General features: G+C 34.1%; 1 protein-coding gene across 1 annotated transcript in view; it reads left to right on the top strand.

Moving 5' to 3' along the window:
- Positions 1-19,145, top strand: part of IPO11 (importin 11) — a 210,218-nt gene that overhangs the window by 92,421 nt on the left and 98,652 nt on the right. The window contains exons 19-21 of the mRNA XM_087862132.1: positions 1,134-1,250; positions 5,565-5,678; positions 10,947-11,062. Of these exons, the coding sequence (XP_087718258.1) occupies positions 1,134-1,250; positions 5,565-5,678; positions 10,947-11,062 (347 nt within the window). The remainder of the gene's footprint in view (positions 1-1,133; positions 1,251-5,564; positions 5,679-10,946; positions 11,063-19,145) is intronic.

The following is a 19,145-nucleotide window of genomic DNA, read 5'->3' as shown; positions in this document are numbered from 1 at the left end:
GGGCGTAGAGCCTGCGTAAGATTCTCCCTCCCTCTGCCTTTCCTCTCTCCTCCCTCTCTCTCTTTAAAAAGAAAAAGGCTGAAATAAAATCTTTTAAAAAAAGGGGGGGGGCGCCTGGGTGGCACAGCAGCTAAGCGTCTGCCTTCAGCTCAGGGCGTGATCCCGGCGTTGTGGGATCGGGCCCCACATCAGGCTCCTCCGCTAGGAGCCTGCTTCTTCCTCTCCCACTCCCCCTGCTTGTGTTCCCTCTCTCGGCTGTCTCTATCTCTGTCGGATAAATAAATAAATTCTTTAAAAAAAAAAATAAAAAAAGAAAAAGAAAAAGGCTGGGCAAGAAAAAAGTCAATATGGTAAAATGTCTATCTGTACTTCTTGTGTAGCTCATATATGGAGAAACTTGTAGAGCAGGTTTTTCATTAGTAAAAGAATCATTAGGTATTTTTGGATGAAATATATTTTCAAAATCTTCTTAAAATTAAGCTAAAGATCTGAAAGATTAGATGTTTGTTTTATGTAAGTATCTGGCGTCTTGTGATTCGTTAATTCCTACCGTAATTTTGTAACATGGGAAGGAGTTAATAGCCAGATATGGGGTATTTGTTTTCTATTTCCTAATAGTATTTTGTCATTCTTTGAATAACAAATATATATGTACAGAAATTGATATCTCTATGTAGCATATGTTAAGGGCCACATCAGAGAGCTAGTATGCGAGTATAGTTATTGATATTCCTTTTGCTTTAGTAAGTAGACTTTGCAAAACAAAACATTTTGTGATTGGCAACAGGCATATACGAAAGGGCAAAGACAAGAAAGACACTGTTAGCAGTTTAGATAGTGGTATGAAATATAAACTCAAAGTTTAGACATAATTTTCCTCTGAAAACATTATTGAGTTTGTGGATGAATTAAATTCTAAAATGGAGCCATTGAGCAATAATAAAAAAGAATCACCATTCTAATTATTGGCAACTTGAACAATTTGAAAAAGTTACTTAGGTAGTGCTGAGGTTTTGGTTGCTTGTCTGTTATTTATTGCTTTGAGATTATTATTTAATTTTATTTCTTATTTATGTTTGTGAAGATATTTCTGTTTCTCTTCTGATCCTCCTTTTATTTCTGTTTCCCTGCAGTATTTGGAAACCATGTTCACACTACTTTTCCAGCTACTGCAGCAAGTTACAGAATGTGACACAAAGATGCATGTTTTGCATGTCCTTTCTTGTGTGATTGAAAGAGTCAACATACAGGTAAATTTGTTGTAAAACATTAAAATAAATGTCAGAGAGGTGAGTAGAGTATATGTGGAAGGCATTAATATTTTTGCTTTATGTACATTATTTAAAAGTTAAAATGTGCATTAAAATTCTTATAACCTATATGGTTGTGATTTCAGTTATATTGACATTTGTACTTGAGTTTTTAAAAAATGACTTGAGAAAGTTAAAATCTAAAATTTAGAAATGGGATCAGTAATATAGAGGTGTTTAGAATGCAGAATTTTATATCTTTCAGTAGATCCAGTTTATACGTAATAATACTTCTTAAAATTCGTTGTGTTTAAGGACATAGCCACACGTGCCATCAGATGCAAATATTCTCAGAGGTCGATTATTTTTACCTTCAAAATTAAATGTGTTTTGCAGTTTGGTCTACATTATATACATGTTTAGTTTAATATAAAAGTATGTAAAGTTTTCAACGATTATATTATTATTAAACTGTTAAATTATTCAACTTCTCTGTCCTAATTTGTGTGAAAAATTGATAATCCAAGAAACTACCCTGTATTTATCCTAGTAATTTCTCATATCCTAGTTCACCACTGTATCCTTGTTTGAGAAGTACTGAAGTAAATCTGTGAGATACTAGGGAAAGATAATTGAGTTCATATCCACAGATTTGCAGTGTGTTCCTGGATCTTCTCGTAAATTCTGATACCTTGAGCTTGTTTTTCAATTCTAAAGCAACTGTTGAGAGTTGCTCTCAGTTACTGAATAAGGACAAGTTAAAAACATCTGTGCTAAGTGATTTGCATATATTTCTCGTTTAATCCTCACAGAAACCTTTGGGTGAGGATTGGAATTTGTTATCAAATAGTTGGAGATTTTAAGGAATTTGTTAAAGTGCATACATCTTAGTGGTGTTACCAGTACAGTCACCATGCAACTCCAGCCGCACTTCTGAGTCTCTCTTTATCACTTGCAGCAGATACAGGTCTGAGTGTCTAAAAATAGTAGTAGCTTACAAGTTTATTAGCACCTGGGATTCTTATTACATTAGTTACATTATTTCATTTTGGTATTTGCTTCTAAAGAATATCGAGAGATTTTGATCACAACTGTTAAGAGTTAATTGAAACTCTTAAACTCATTTCAAATGCCTGTCTCTGCTATTTAGTTTCGGAAAGGTCTTTAACTTTGTGTCCTTGTGTATAAAATAATAAAGATAATTCTGAAATCACCTCACTCACAAGGTTTCATAAGAATGAAATTATTTTAAATGTGCAGTATGCTTTAGATCGTTATACAAATGCAATAAATTGTTCATTAAAAAAATTGTAGAAACAAGGCTTGGCCATTTTTTTATGATCTTATTTAGATATCATCTGGCCAATGGAAATTTGTTAAAGAATTTTTTTGTGGAAATGAATTTTCTTACCTCCATCTTCCCAAATCTCTAAATCTTTTTAACCTAGGTTGAAATTCCTCATGCTTAGTAAATGTAGAAGTGCTTTTGTCCTTTTATCCATATTTGCTTTTCAGAACACAAATAGCCTAAGCAGCTTAGGTGACTGTCATCAGTAAATAATGAGATAGAGTTATCCAGTGGTATTTTGTGTTTTCAGAATTCAGGTAGGAAGTGGTTATGAAAAGTATCTTCAGTAGTCTGATTGTTGAGCTTTCCTGTGTTAACCCTTGAACAGCTTCATCATTTATATATCGTAGATCTCTCTTCTGTATGGTAAATTTGATTTTTGTCCATTCGGTTGTAAATAGTTTGAGCCATCTTACAATAGTGAGATGACACGTAATGGTTTAATTGTGAAGTTTCAGTGAAGTCACCGTCTTCATACTATAATGTGCAATTATTTAAAGATTATATTTTCTCTGCTTTTTGAAAAAGTAGTCGAAAACTTGCGGTTGAATTATTCTCTTGCAGCGATCCCGTAAATACATAGAAAAAAAACAGGTAATCATCAGGTTTGGGTGTGAGGCAGACATTCTTTAAACTTACGCATTTCTGAAGAAAAAGGACAAAATTAAAGGGCCTTTGTGAAATATTAAATATTCTGTGAAAATCAGATTTATAAGATGAGGTGTCATTGGGTACTTACTTTTTAAATCCCCTTTGGATGGAACTCTTGTTAAAACATTTGTTAGGCTCTCACATACTTGATTTTTACATTATCAGTAACATGTTACAAAGGAAAGTGGATACCTCCCTACATATGGTGAACTGACTCATAAGACTATGATTCTTATGGTATTCCCCTGCATTCTGTTTTGTTTTCCTTTTGATTGGAGGTGCCAGAAGATGAGTGAGTGCATGTAGTGTACTTTTCATCTCATTTGTGGTAAGCTGATAGTTTAGTTTCTTTTATAGCCTGATGTCTAGAAAACGTTCTTGATTCCAATTGTTCTATTAGATGTTGAGCAAATAGTTGATGCTGGCCTACCGAAAAAATGCATAGATTATAATCATTTTCAGAATTGTGTACGGGCAGTATTTTTTTACATATCTTTTTATTGAAATATTTCAGATGTACAGAAAAGTTGGTATAAATCAATACCTGTATACCCTTCATCTAGTTTTATCAGTTATTAACATTTTGCTATATTGCTCTTTTTTAAAATCTGTGTGCATATACAAATTATTGTTGTTGTTATTAAGCCATTTGAATTTTAGTTTCAAGTATCATGGCACATCACCCCAAAATACTAGACTTCTCCTTCTCTTAATCATAGCCATGTTTAGACTGAGGGAACTTAACATTAATGCAGTACCGTTAGGTAATACCAAGTCCATAACAGGTTTCCTCAGTTGTCCCAGTAATGTTTTTTTTAACCCCCTCCCTTTTTGCCTAAGGGAGTATGTTTGGCTCTCATGTCCTCACTCTGTTTGCTAATCCCCAGTCCTGTGCTGGGGGATTTTTGCATTTTGGGGGGATGTCTTTTGCAGTAGTAACTCTGTGGGTGATTATTGAAATCCGTTTTGAAGCATTAATTTTAATTTAGAACATCAAAAATTCCAGCATACAGCTAAGTTTGGGATGTAAGTATTTTATGACTTGCAAATGTACCTGGGTACTTGGGTTTTAATTCCTACCTTATCTATAATTTATCGCATGTACTCCCTTTGTGCCCTTCCTTGAAAGGGTTCTCACTTGAATATCAAAACCAAAATCAGTTTATTTTCTACATCAGTAGAATATGCTGTTATATACTGTTTTTAGTTAAGTATGAATGAATCAAGTCCTTTGAAACCTGTGGTTTTAAATACTAGTTGGTCTGCTTTTATAAGCTAATAGGAGTGATCTTTAAGATAGAGTGCACTTAGCAAGATTAGGTGCTCAATAAATAATAGTATGGGTCAAAATTTGAAAATAAGGTGATAAATAATAAAGAGTCTCATAATATTTTTTTCAATTTTATCTCACCAAAATATTTGGGCAAATATTTAACTTCTTGTCTTTCTGTAACCTCCCTTGTATCCCAAGGGGCAAGGAATTCTACTTTTTTACTACTCTTTTAGTGTATGATGTTTTATAAGCAAAAAAAGGAAACTCACTTTTTCTGGGAGCACTTTTAAATTTTAATCCATGGGATTGAAAAAGATATTACTGAAGTTGTGAAGGTCTAGTATTTCTGTTTATCACGAAGCTTACTCTCAGAGCAATTGCAAATGCTGTAACCAGAAAGCGAGAGACTAGAGGGCTGTCCAGCTTCAGTGTAGATCTGTTTTCTTTTTTAAGAAACTCAACTGTCAAGCTGTACTGTGTCTCAGGGTATATTTTTAAAACTGGTTAGCTTAATCCATGTGGTCTTAACAATTGTGTCTTTTAAAAAGGATGTTGTTCAGTGTTTTCAGTATACCTGCTGTACACCTTTATCTTTATGCCTCCTGTACACCTGATCTTTTCTCATTGTAAGGGTTTGTACGTCTACCTTTACATTCTTTTTTTTTTCTGGTGCCTTGTTCTCTGGAAGGTGCCATCAGATAATTGTCGAATGTGTGAGTAAATGCTGACTTTTTAAAAGATCCAGGATATAACAGCATTTTCTATTAAACTGTAGATATCTGGCTGTATTATGTTATTTTCCTAAATTTTAATTCATGCAGTAAATTTATTTAAAATTCTTTAAAAATAGTTACCATAGAGCTGTATGTCTCTGTGTAATACCTGATTTATCTTTAAAAAGATACATGTATAATACATTTCGTTTAGTAAATATTAAATATTTCCTGCCTGGGACTTAATAGTGTTGTGTTTTTGTTTCTTGAAGGAAATTGCCTTCTTTCCTAATAGAGTTCTTTTGCTTCTCCTACTTCTATTGTGATAGATACGACCATATGTAGGATGTCTGGTACAGTATTTGCCTCTTCTTTGGAAGCAGAGTGAAGAGCACAATATGTTGAGATGTGCTATTCTGACAACACTTATTCATCTTGTTCAGGTAAGTTACTTTCCATTTTCTTAATATATATATATATATAAAATTTAAAAAAAAATTGAAATCCGATTAACGTACAGTGTTAGTTTCAGGTGTACAACATAGTGATTTGACAATCCTGTACATTACTCAGTGCCCACACAATAAGTATAGTTACCACTTGTCACTACACTTTTATTACAGTATTATTGATTATATTCTTTATGCTGCACTTCTAATCTCTGGGACCTATTTATTTTATAAACGGAAGTTTGTACCTTTTAATCCCTTTTTTATATTTCACTGATCACTTCTCCTCTGGCAACCACCAGTTCTCTGTATTTAAGATTCTAAGGTTTTTGGCTTTTTTTTTCTTTTCAAATTTTATTCATTGTTCTCATGTGGTTTATTTTAATGTAGTGAAAGGCCTCTCACTTTATGTCTTTTTCATGTGTGATCTAAACAGTTTTAAAAACTACTTCTGTGTGTTGACTTTGGATGTTTTTTTGACATCTGGAAAGTACTCTCTACTTTTTTTTTAATTAAATTCAGTTAGCCAACATATTTGCAGTAGTAACTCAGATTTAATGTTCAACAATTTATCAGTTGCGCATAACACCCATGCTCAGTGCCCTCCTTAATGTCTGTCACCCAGTTACCCATCCCCTCCAGCAACCTGAAGTTTGTTCTCTACAGTTAAGAGTCTCTCATGGTTTTAAAGACATTTTCTTTCATGAGATGTAGCAGTCTCTCATGGTGATAGACTCATGATTTGTGCAGTCCAGTGTACTTTCTATGCATTTTCCTTGGGTTCAGGGCTTTTCTGCATAAATTTACTCCCCATTTTCACTCTTTTTTTGTGATTTGAAATAAAAATTTTCCTTTTCATCAGTTGGGAAGGTAGGGAAACAGGTGACTTACTTTTGAAGGAAGGAGTGAATATGATTTTAGGCATCTTGACTTTGAGGTGTTGGGGTTGTACAGCGAATAGAGAGAAATCTAAAATTTCAGATTGAACAGGACTATGTAGGTGTCGTTTGAACGGTTATAGTGAATTATATTCTGATGGTGAGAGGATAGAGAGGGAAGGGCTTAATGCCAAGTCTGAGAATATCTGGACCCAGGTATGCTCAAGTGATTTTTATTGGCCTTGCCCCAAAGTGTGATAGATTTTCCAGTGGGGTGATCTCTGAGTTAATGGCTACTTGACAGTTTTCTAGTAAGTTAAAAATTGGGGGAAAAAACATTTTAACGTTAGTCTTTAAAAAACCTTTCTCAGGCACCCTAACACTTTTTTTGATTTGTAAATTTTTTTCTTTCATTAACTGTTTGTGGATGAGTTTGACGGTTACAAATTCCTACCTAACGCAGTGTCAGATAGATGAATAGTGATACAAAAATTTTTTTAAAGCACTTTGTTTTTAATAAATGTCTCATGTAGCATCTCTTCTTATCTACCATTTAATTCTTGTAATCTTCTGTGAAGATTATGTGCGTTTTACAGAGGAGGATACAAAGGCTAGGATAAGGTTACTGACTACCCTAAGACTGCTCTCATAAGTAACAGAATGAAGAGTGATCCACATTTTTTTGCATCATATCTCTGCCAAAATGTGTTTTTATGTTCAGTTTTGAGAGTTATGTGACGGAGGTGTGAAAAAAAACCAGCTTCTCTTATCTCCTTAGGCAGTGTCACCTCAGGAGGTCTTAGGCCAGAATAACCTGCAGGGAATGTTTGGAGTATAGTGTAGGGCCTTTTCCTTTAGTCGTGACTATTCTGTATCCTGTGTTTTTGTTTAGGCCAAAGGTGCAGGGTTCCAGCCAAGTGGTCATCCATCCTTCTTGGAGAAAGCATAAAACATTTAATATTAAAGTTGAGATTGTAGCTTAAAATGTGCTTTTCAGTCATTTGAGAAGTTTATACTAAGGGTTATTGTTAAGTCTCATTTTGTAGAAGACACTGCCATCCTTGGGCTTTTCAAACTTAACAGGGAAACATTAGTGTATTTGTATGTTTCTGTTTTCATTTTTTACGTTCTGGGAACCCAGACTAGTAGTCTCTGACTAAAGAGATCATCTGTTGATCCTTGATCATCTCCTTTTGTTATTATTATTTTTTAACCTGTGAAAAATTTGAAGTGTACAGAAAAAGGAAGAAGAACAGTATAATCAGTCTGTCCTTAGGTAACTATCACCCAGCTTCAAGAACCTTCAGCATTTTGTCGGTATAAATTTAGGGCACTAAAAAGCTGATTGAGAGGGTTGAAAACGTATGGGAAACTTACTAATTATGAATTTTTCCTTTAGTATAAAATCTACCTGGGTTTTTTATAGGGGATGATCCACGTTTTTGAGATCTTTCCTCAGTGAAAGAGCTTTTAGTTTCCTGCCTCTTGCATATTACAGCTCCCTGTTTTTATATAGTATCGCTCCTTTTGACTACCTGTTTTCTCCTTGTCTCCCTGTCCTGAGAGCATTCGCTCTACCGTATCAGAGGATCGAACAGGGCCAGTGGTTTGTTTGTGGACTTTATGAAATCTTGGCATCAAGTCGCTTTGTGAACACTTTCTGGAGGCCCTTAGTTTTAATACCTGACTTTTAACCTACCCCTTCCCAAACCAGAGTACCTGGCACTACCAATTCTTGAGTCTTTCGGAGTTTCTGTAACATAAGTCAGCTTGCTTCTTGCCGTTATTTTACTGCTGTCTTCGAGCTTTGGTTTTCCGAGTTTGCTGAGTCAGTTGCCACTTGTCTTTCTAGCTTTTATCTTTTCTTATGCTCTCTCTGTGCTTGTGGTTATAGGTCTTTAAGGCACATCCTCCTAGTTTCTTTCAGTGGTTCTTGACAGAGGATGCTTGGATTAAATCTGCCCGCTTTCCAGGTGTTCCCATAGTACTGCTAATACTCAGTTGTTTGGTGTAGCTGGAACATAGTACAGAACTTGGGCTGAGGGTCAGGAAGACCAAAAAAACATCTGAAGTTCAGAACGAGGAGTGTTATCATTTTTATTTTAGAAAGGTGATCAGGGCACCAGTGGGGGCGCGGTTGGAAATGGAGTAAAACTAAGGTCAAGGAAAGTAGTTGGCAGACTTTGTGTTAACCATGAAGGAGATGATGCGGATCTGAAGTAAAAGCCATAGAAAGAAGGAAAAAGATTTGAAAAATATTACACAGAATGAAGGATTGTTTAGATGTTGGGTGAGTAAGAAGAGGAACTAGGTGGTTGAGATACCATTCATCACTGAGTAGATAGATAGTGGTTCAGGTCACTTGAGTTTGGAAATTCAGGGAGAGGAACCAATTTTAGGGAGACATTGAGTTGGTTCAGTGGTCAGCTTAAGAGTTCGAGCTGGCTTCTGGGTGATGATGTCCTGTAGTTATTCACCGTGTCTGGAGTTCAGAGATTGGGGATTGGAAATAATAGATTTGGACATTTTCAGCATGCAGATGACCCAGGAGAAGGCAGTCAAAAACAATACCCTGCCAGTATTTAGGGGGTTTTATCCTTTTTTTCTTCCTTCACCTAAAAAAAAAAAAAAAGAAGTATAAATTCACAGGCTGTTGCAAAGATAGTACAGAGTACCCTTCACCTCATTTTTCCTTTTGTCTTATGTAATTATAGTAGAGTACGATTTCTGTCCCTTGAATCATTTCTGATAATTTTAATAACTGTTGAATTTACTTTCGAGCTTTCGTAGTATTGTAGACAATGTCCTATTGTGATTATTTCATGGCGTTGCAGACAATGTCTTATAGTTAGAGCTGTGGGCTGTGACAATGGTCAAATTTATTTAAAGCTGAATATCTGGGATTGGACACAGTCTTCAGGCCATTAGACTACAAAGGTGAATGTCTTCACTTTGACCGAGAGAATCTTGCACGTTTACCAGTTGCTTACTTTTGTTTGGCTAAAGCTCTAGCATCTTGTGCTTATTGGATGTGCACTAAGTAAGTGGATGGATTCTAATTTTCCTAAGGAATTTTAATTCTACTCGATAGTCAAAATGAACTTGACTGGTTTGTCTTAATGTTCTTTTTGTTGTTGTTCTATTAAAGATTGAACTATAGAGACTGAAATTAAACTAAATTTTAAAATCCAGTGTACTACTTTGTTAATTGTGTCATTTTAATAATTCTCTTCCTTTAAAAACATCTTTAATAAGATCTTTCAACTGATTCTTAGTTACAGAAAGGGCCAAACTTTTTTAAGGATAAACTTTATGTATTTCTACTGAGGTAGCTGTCCCGCTAATAAAGATTGAACTCAGGTATACATGTGGCATTGGAAGATAAACACATGTAGATTTTGTTGCACTGTAATTTACTATATGTTGTCATGATATTTGAATTATTTCCTAAATAAGAAGGTGTTTGATACTTTATTGGTTTCCTTTCTGTTTTTATCAGATTACATAGATTATTGTGGATTAGAAATTGACTTTTTATCCATTTCATTTTCCCGTAGAGTGCTTAGACTTAGTGTGCTTCTCTGAGTCAACATCTGTAAGACAGAAATTAGGTAAACTAGAACTTGAGATAAAACCCCTTCTTCTTCCTCCATCTTCGTGTTCTTGGGTCATTAATACGAGCAAACACTGTTCATTTAAAATAAACCTTACAAAAGCAAAGAAAGAATCTCTTCCTTTACCCTCTTCCAGCATCCTTTCCCCTTCCCATATTTAATTAGTGTGAATTTTTTCTATTTGCTCCCAAGAAACATTTTTATGCATATATCTCATATGCATATAGGTAGAAATTTTAAAAAATTCTTGGGCATTGTGCAGTTGTTATACACACACTTTTGCACCCGTTAAATCCAGTTAGTAATAATTTTTGAGGTTGTTTTCATTCCATGCTTAATCCTTCTTCGTTGGCTGCTCAGTATTCTGGAATATGAATGTACTATGATAGTTATTTTACTGATGAACATTTTGATTGGGTTCATTTAGAGATGATTTATAGAATTTAGCATAGCAGTGTTAGTACTTCTTAAGAGTCAGAGAAGAGAAAATATTTATATGTGGAATCTCTTAAAACGAACAGATGTTTATAGCTTTGGTGTATATGGTTTTATTACCATTAGGCAATTGAATAGTATTTTGCTACTTGCTGTTCAGTTGTAAACAGAACTAACCTTGTTTTAGTAGTGCTATGGTTAGGACCATCCCGGAAGATCTGACTGATTTATTTTTTCTAAGTTTGTTTTAGGACCTTTTTATATGATAGGTTATTTTTTGGTGGGGGTGGGATCTTAGAGTGTCTTATGTTAAGTTTTATTTATACTTCCCATAGGGATTAGGAGCAGACAGCAAGAACCTGTACCCCTTCCTGCTCCCAGTTATTCAACTGAGTACAGATGTTTCCCAGCCTCCACATGTTTATCTTCTGGAAGATGGTTTAGAATTATGGTAAGAGGAAAAATTTGATACCCTGGATTTTTTTTTTCCTGGCCTTCCATACTCTCATGCCAATAAAGCAAAGGTCCTGTAACAGGGCTTTAAAACTCAGCATTTAAAAACAAAAACATAAAATCACTTTTCTCTGAACTGGGTCACATAATAGCTCCATCTCTTCTTCGCAGCTGTCACTCAGTATAGGCTCATAGGAGTCAAAGTTAAAAGGGGAAATATCACTAAGAACTTGGCTACATTTGATATTTGTGAATTTGAAATGTAAAATGGGGAGAGTGCATTAAATTTTCAAAACTAAAAATGACTTAAAACTTGCAGCCTGTTAAATGGAATGATTTGGGGGGTGTTATTTTTCATCCTCTTACTACCTTACCCAGTAAGTAATGAGATACTCTCCCTCAGCCCCAGATGCTGAGGCTACTTAGTCTTGACTTGACTGTTTTACCAAGTGAGTAGTATGTTGTGTCGAAAAGTAAAAAAGAAAAACTCTGTTTCTGAGGTGTCTCGGTACCACAGACCTGTAGTGACTGACCGCTCTGTAAGGAGCTGTGCTAGAACATAGAAAACCCTTTTGCTTTACTAAGCTTATCTTACGCATAGCAGCAATTTTCTGCAGGGCCAGTTATAGGAAAGGCTTAAACATTCTGATATATAAACTGACTTTTGAAATTAAAAAAGAAAATCACAGAAATAACCATAGAAAAAAAATGAACATTTCTGGTTTCCTTTCCTCCTCCTCCTCCTCCTCTCTCTTCCTCCCTTCCTTCCTTCCTTCCTGCCTTAGTATTTTCTTAGATGTTTAGGAATGAACATTTTTTTATTTTTAGAAATTGTCTTTGGTGCAAATTATAAATTAACGATCTGTAGCAGAATACTACATGAACAATTTTAAAACAGGTAGATATTCAAATCACAAGTTGGGTTTTTCATATTTTCTGGGTTATGTTGTTTGAACTTAAATGACTTTGGATGGTTCGATTGCAAATTAGCATGTGTTGAAACCTTTTATATTCATATATTTTTATTTGCACAGGATGGATTACTCTAGATCAGATGTTGGCATACTTTTTCTGTAAAAGAGCAGACAATAAGTATTTTAGGCTTTCCAAGCTATGTGGTCCTTACCCTTACTATTCACCTCCGCTGTTTTTGTGCCAGAGCCGTCATAGATAGTATGTAAAATGGCTGTGCTCCAGTAAAACCTCATTTACAGAAATAGGCTGTGGGTTGAATGTGACCAATGTTTGCCGGTCCCTACTCGAGATTGCAAATCAAAACATTAGTCTCTAGCACATTTCTGTAGACATGTAGATAATTTATGATGTTAAAACTATTAGAAAAACTAAAAATATTAGCTATGGTAATGAAATAGACTCAGATACGTAGCAGTATATTAGCATATATGTATATATATTAGTAGAATTAGTTTATTAATGTGTTTATTAAAGGTCTATAAATTTTTTGAGGATTACATGAACAGGTAATAATAAAAGTACTTGCTCTGTTAATGGTGATCTCTTTTTTTCCTAGCCTTTAGTTATATGTAACAAAATGAAATCATTAGAATATTTTTGGGGTGTTTTTGTTTTTGTTTTGCCAAGTTGCTTAGTTGCTAAGATTCTTTAAATCGAACCAGGTACACCTTTCTTTCTTTTTTTTTTTTTTAAAGATTTTATTTATTTATTTTGACAGAGACAGCCAGCGAGAGAGGGAGCACAAGCAGGGGGAGTGGGAGAGGAAGAAGCAGGCTCCTAGTGGAGGAGCCTGATGTGGGGCTCGATCCCAGAACGCTGGGATCACGCCCTGAGCCGAAGGCAGACGCTTAACGACTGTGCCACCCAGGCGCCCCAGGGTACACATTTCTTCATACATTTTTCTTAGTGAGTTAGAACTCACCTTTGGAATCAGATATAGGTGCCAATCCCAGTTATACCACTGCATTAGGTGTGTAATCGTTGTCTGTGAGACTCAGTTTCTTATCTGTAAAAAGAGGAAGTACAGTTCCTACCTCACATGGTTGTTGTGAGGATGAGATAGTGTTTGTAAAGTGGTTAGCACTTTGCATATGACGTTGAAAGCCTGAGAATCATTGAGATTGCCTGAGAAGCTTGAAAGGGCAGGTATGGAACATTCAGAATCCCACAGAACTTGTAACATCCCAAGGTCATATCAAAGATGACAGAGAAGAACTGTCTAGTGATAGAGGAGGAGAACCAAGCCAAGAGGGGAGAATATTTTCTGAAAGAGAGAGTGGTCAGCTGTGTCAAATGTTGCTGATTGTCCCTTGTTAGAGGTACAAAGAAGTGAATTTGGCCCATGGAGATAATTGGAGGGGTTTCAATAAAGTAGTAAGAATAAGTTAGAATTATAATTATTTAAGTACAGACTGTGAACATTGACAACTTTGGGAGCATTTACTAGGAAGAGGAGTGTAGAAATTGGACAGCAGTTGGCTGGTGTGGGGAATCCAGGGTCTAGAGGGATGGATGAGGCTCGAGAGTGATATAATTGGAGACAAGAAGGGATGGCATTTACCCTGTGTAGGGTTTTGTTTTGTTTTTTTTAAATAGCATGTGGAATACTTCATCCATTTTAACTAGGGGCAGAAAGATGGATTTTTGTATTATAGTGGGATGAGATAGGAAGGTGTTCAATCAAATGGATTATGTTTTCTCAACTAAATGTGAAGTGTAGCCATCAACATACTGTTACAGCTGGAGTTGAAGTATGTAAAAGATATGAGGGATTTGTGGAGAAAAACGATGTAAAATAGTTATCTTGGAGAATGGGAATTTGAACTTAGTAGGGATAATCAGTAGCAAGATATGTTTGTGGTCATACATACCAAGTAAAACTCTTCAGACTGATTATGTCGGTTTTTTCCCCCCCATCAAGTCCCCCCCCCCCCCACGCCCTTGATTCAGAATGCTGGAGATTCGTCAGTGTTACCAGTCTTCTCAAAGAACCAGCCTTTGGACTTGATTCTCTTTGTTGTGTTTTTGTTTCCTATTTATTAATGCTCTTTAAGTTTTTGTCATTTGAACTACCTTCTGAGAGTTAGCTCGGAAATTTTTATTCTTCTTTCCTAATATAAACATGTAATATTGTAAAATATTTTTGAATAGAATTTGAACAAATCTTACATAAACAGGTTTTTTGTTCTTTGGTTTTTTTTGTTTTTAAAGGAAGTACGGTAGGGTAATGGAGACTGGTCAAGAATAAGCATCAGCTATACACCATTAATTGTAATATGCTCTTCATCATTAAAACAAAACCCAGAAAACTGGTTTGATTGCCTTTTTCCAACCACTTACGAGATTAGAATCTTAAAAAAAACAAGAACAAAAACAAAAAACAAAAAACCTCTCTCTTTAAAAAAACTGACTGCCTGAAATAAACTTTTCTTGCTAGGATGAATTCTACTTTTAATATGTCATACAAGTCTACTTTCTGGTATTTTATCAGATTTTATTTTTTCCCTTAATTATAAATGAGTTGGATTGATAGTCTGTATTTTGTGATATTGTCTGATTTCATATCAGTGTCATGTTTGTTTTACCAATTTACCGGTTTTTTTAAAAGTGATTTTTTTTTCATACTGGAATGATCTCTGTAATACAGTAACTCTCTTTGGATAATTTGAAAATTCAGTAATAAGGGAACTGAAAATGGATTCGTGGCAGTGGCTGGGTAGTCATTCACAGTTTGGTAATATTCTCAGGTTGTTTCTTAGTTGTTAGTTTATACATACTTAACTTGGGTTTTGATTTTCCATGTCTGTTACAGTTTGGGTGCTTAATACCTTAAGATACTATTAAAAAAACCTTACATACATTTGCCTTATCTCTGGTATTTGCAGTTTTATTTTTGTCTTACCTCTTTTAAAGTACATTTATTAGAGATTTTTTTTTATTAATGTGAAAGAAGTATATGTTAGATTTTCTGCTGTGTTTCTATCCTTTCATTACTTTATTTTTCCTTCAGATTTTTTACTTCCTACACTTAGCTGGGTATATTTTCTTAAAGCTATAAAAAACGGTTACTTTATTACCTTTGTTTTTCTTAAGTGCTAAAACATGTAAAGCTCTGAATTTGTCTTGGATTATAACTGCCTATTTCCCTTAAGTCTTGATATATAATGTCCTGTTTTTTATTTTGGTGGTAGCATTATGGATTTTTAATGTCTTTTTTAGCTCATTCTTATTTTTTGCTGATACTGAAGTACATGATTCAGGTCTGGATTTATTGCATTATAAATACAACATATCACTTGTACAACTTTTAAAAAATTAATAGGAATTTTAGCGACTAAAGGCTTTGCTTTTGTAGCATATTCATATCAATAATAATGATATCAAAGATGCAGACTTTGTTCTTTTTAACTAGTAGGTTGTATAGTTCAAATCAGTGTATTTTTATTTTGACACTGGTTTATTAAAATACCCATCTAGTTTTCTTGTGTCAGTGTCCCTTTTTATTTCTAGCATTCTTGATCTGTAACTTTTAAAAGATATTATTTACTGCACAAAATTTGAGTATTTTTGTATATTGGTAAAATATTTAATAAATAAACAGTATTTAAAATATTTTCATGAAACATCATGTGATGTAATATATATGTATGCATTGATTAACTTTTCACCTTTTAATTATTTTGCATTTAAATTTTATCTGATGTTAATATCATCTTATGGTTTATTTAGATTTGACTTAACTGTCTTTGTTTAATGTTTGCGTTTTAGCTTTTCTGTTTGAAATTTAGTTGTGTCTCCTACACAGAGCAAATTTTTATATTTTGTATTTTAACTTAACCAAAGATGCTTAACCTCAAACAAATTTTCATGCTCTCACCTATATTTGTTAAATGGATATTCCTGTCTTTTCACCTGATGTGCTATGTTTCCTATATTTTTTGTGGAAGGGTAACATTAAAATTTACATTTCTCTAGTTAAAGATGCTGGTACATATAACTTTGTCTAATTAGTTGTCAGAATAGTAACTTGTTAAAAAAAAAAAGAATAGTAACTTGTCTCTTCACTTTCCTTTAGTACTTTGTCTCTATTCCTTTCTAATTCTTCATTTGTTTAATCTGGGGTTAAATGCCATGTCATTTTATTTTTAAGTACTTTAAACTTTTCAAGATTTTTTTCTTATTTATTTATTTATTTTTAAAGATTTTATTTATTTATTCGACAGAGAGAGAGACAGCCAGCGAGAGAGGGAACACAAGCAGGGGGAGTGGGAGAGGAAGAAGCAGGCTCATACCAGAGGAGCCTGATGTGGGGCTCGATCCCATAACGCCGGGATCACGCCCTGAGCTGAAGGCAGATGCTTAACCGCTGTGCCACCCAGGAGCCCCTTTTTTCCTTTTTTAAATAGTATGGCTTATATTGTGGGAACCAGCATAGGCAGTGAGAGTGACAGTGACCTGACTGGTCTTTTTACCAAGGTAATGACATTGGGAAGAAAGAATTCATATGGAATCTTAATTTGGATCCAGTGACAGAGTTTGAATCATCTTCTGAGATTTAGAATATGCCCATCAATTTTTTTTCTCACTGAAATATCATGACTGGATGGTGGCTTTTCTTTTAATTTCATTGTTATTTTAAAAATGAATAGGATAAATTTTTTTTTAATCTTTTGTTTTATTCTTTAAAAATAGAATCAAATCCTGTTGTTATTCATCTGAGTAGAGAATTTAAAAATATCATTGCTTGTGTGTGTGGCTCGTACTTCATTTTCAGGATGGCTGCTTTCTTTTGTGTCCCCCGTCCTCTTCCCAATTTTAGCATTTAAAATTTGTGAAATAGTTCATAGATAAAAGTACTAGGGAAGTCATATTATTTGTAAATATTTATAACTTACGTAAAATGAAAATTCATTTCTTGTACCCTCGTTAAGAAATGGGATAGTAAGAATGTCTTCGAAGCCCATGGTATGGCATGTTTGTTGAATTCTCCTGTTTTTATTTCAAGGATGACCCACTGTACCAATTTTTTTGTTTTCATTCCTTGGTTTTCTTTCTTGTAATGTTTTTAAAATCACGTGTATGTGTCTCTAAACAATATATTCTAACTTCATATAAATTTTATAGCTTGTGTTCTAACTTGCTTTTTTTTTTTTTTTTTTTGGCTCCCTGTTCTAAGATTGATCCATATTGATGAGTTTAAGGGTATGAATGTAACAGTTCATTTACTCATATAGCATTTTGGTTGATGTTCAAATAATGCAGCCGGACATTTTGTACATGACAATGTATGAGACCTTATTCACTAGGTCATAGCTATTTGCACATACACATATTTCACTTTTGTAGATAATAATTACTTTCCAAGTGATAAGACTAACTTCCTCCTGCCGGCAGTGTGCAAGAGTTCTCACTGTTCTGTAGCTTTGCCGAAACCTATTATGTCAGACTTTGGAAATTTTGCTAATCTGGTAGAGGTAAAATTGTACCTTGTTTTGCTTATAATTTACATTTTCTTGATTACTAGTTCAATATCTTTTTATATTTTTTATAGTCAGGTTTATTGACAGTTTTTAGGTGGATCCTTTGTGGAATGCTTGTTCATGTGCTCTTTGCATTTGTTTCTTATTAACCTCTTGTGTATATTCCTTTGAATACTGTTCCCTTTTCAGTTCTATGTATTGGAAACAATCTTCTCCCAGTATGTGACTTATGTTTTGACTTTTTTGAGGCATCTTTTGATACACAGTAATTGTTAACGTTAATGTAGTCATATTTATCTCTTTTTCTTTAATCTTACTTTAACTTAAACCTATAATTATGTTCTCCTGACATGTTATAAAATAAAGGCTTACCCTTCTCATGTAAATACTGGAATTAATTTCTGTATTTTGTGTGAGATAGAGGCCCAGTAGCTCTCCACCAGTGACTGAATTGTCCAACCTTTTCTTAAGTTGGAAGCTGCCTCTGTCATAAATGAGCAGGTCTGTTTCTTGTGTTACTCTGTTTACGATATTAAATACATTGATTTTATAGTAAGCCATAATATGTGGTAAGAGAAGTGCCCCCTCCCCACCATATGTTTTGTTTTTTTGACAAATTTCTTGTTTATTCTTGGTCATTTGCCTTCCAAATCATTTTAGAACTCAGCTTTCCTAATTTTTAGGGGAAAGCCTGTGGGGATTTCAATTGAAGTTTTATTGATTCTGTGTAATAATTTAGAGAGAATTGACATCTTTATGATGCTGGATTTTTGTATCAGTTACATTCAGTATCATTACTCTTATAGTAAGATCTATTTAAATCTTAAGTATTTGTTTTGATGTATAGAAATTGATTTTTGTATATAGTGTATTGATAGATTCAGCAACCTTGTTGAAGTCTTTTAGTGATTAAAGTCCTTTTTTAATGAATTCATTCTCCCTCTCTTTTCTGTCAGTCATATCTTCTGTGAATAAAGACTATTTAACTTTTTTCTCTCACCCTTGTGTCTTTTATTAATTTATTTGGTGTATCATGTGAGGAGCCCTCCATACATACACTTACTAGATGTGAAGGTAGACAAGATAAAAAAAAAACAAAACGGATATTTTTTGAGGTGTGGTTCTGTTTTTCCAAGAGTATGGTTTCAAATATCATCATTAGGTGTGTTTTTTCTATGAGTGTTTGGTAGGTACTCTCTTACCAGATTAAGGACATACTTTCTGTTTATGATAGGATAAGAGTTTTGTGATGCATGTTAGATTTCGAGTAGGATCCCCTCCTATTCTTTTCTTGCAGCTGTTGTGACAATCATGTTTTTCTCCATTAAGTTCTTGAGTGGGGAGTGAGGAGGTGAACCAGCTGCATACTTCTGTGATAAACCACGACCCATATATATCTTATTTTTTATACATTGATTCTTTCATATTTTCCAGTGTCTCTTGAAATTTTGGCACACGAATTACATGTGACAGAAAAAAAGAACAAAGCAATTTTTGTCTCTCCTTGATGATAATCATGCTTTTGCTTTATCGTTATAATTTCATTATAAATATTTTAGTACGTAGTTACTTCCCTTACTATTTTTGCTTTGTATATAGAAATAATAATATATGATTTATAGATAG

Source organism: Ursus americanus, chromosome 5 (assembly GCF_024610735.1).
Source record: "Ursus americanus isolate L20-20 chromosome 5, mUrsAme1.1.p, whole genome shotgun sequence".
Taxonomy (NCBI): Eukaryota; Metazoa; Chordata; class Mammalia; order Carnivora; family Ursidae; genus Ursus; species Ursus americanus.
The sequence above is the reverse complement of the archived record's forward strand: the minus strand, read 5'-3'. Positions and strand labels throughout refer to the sequence as shown.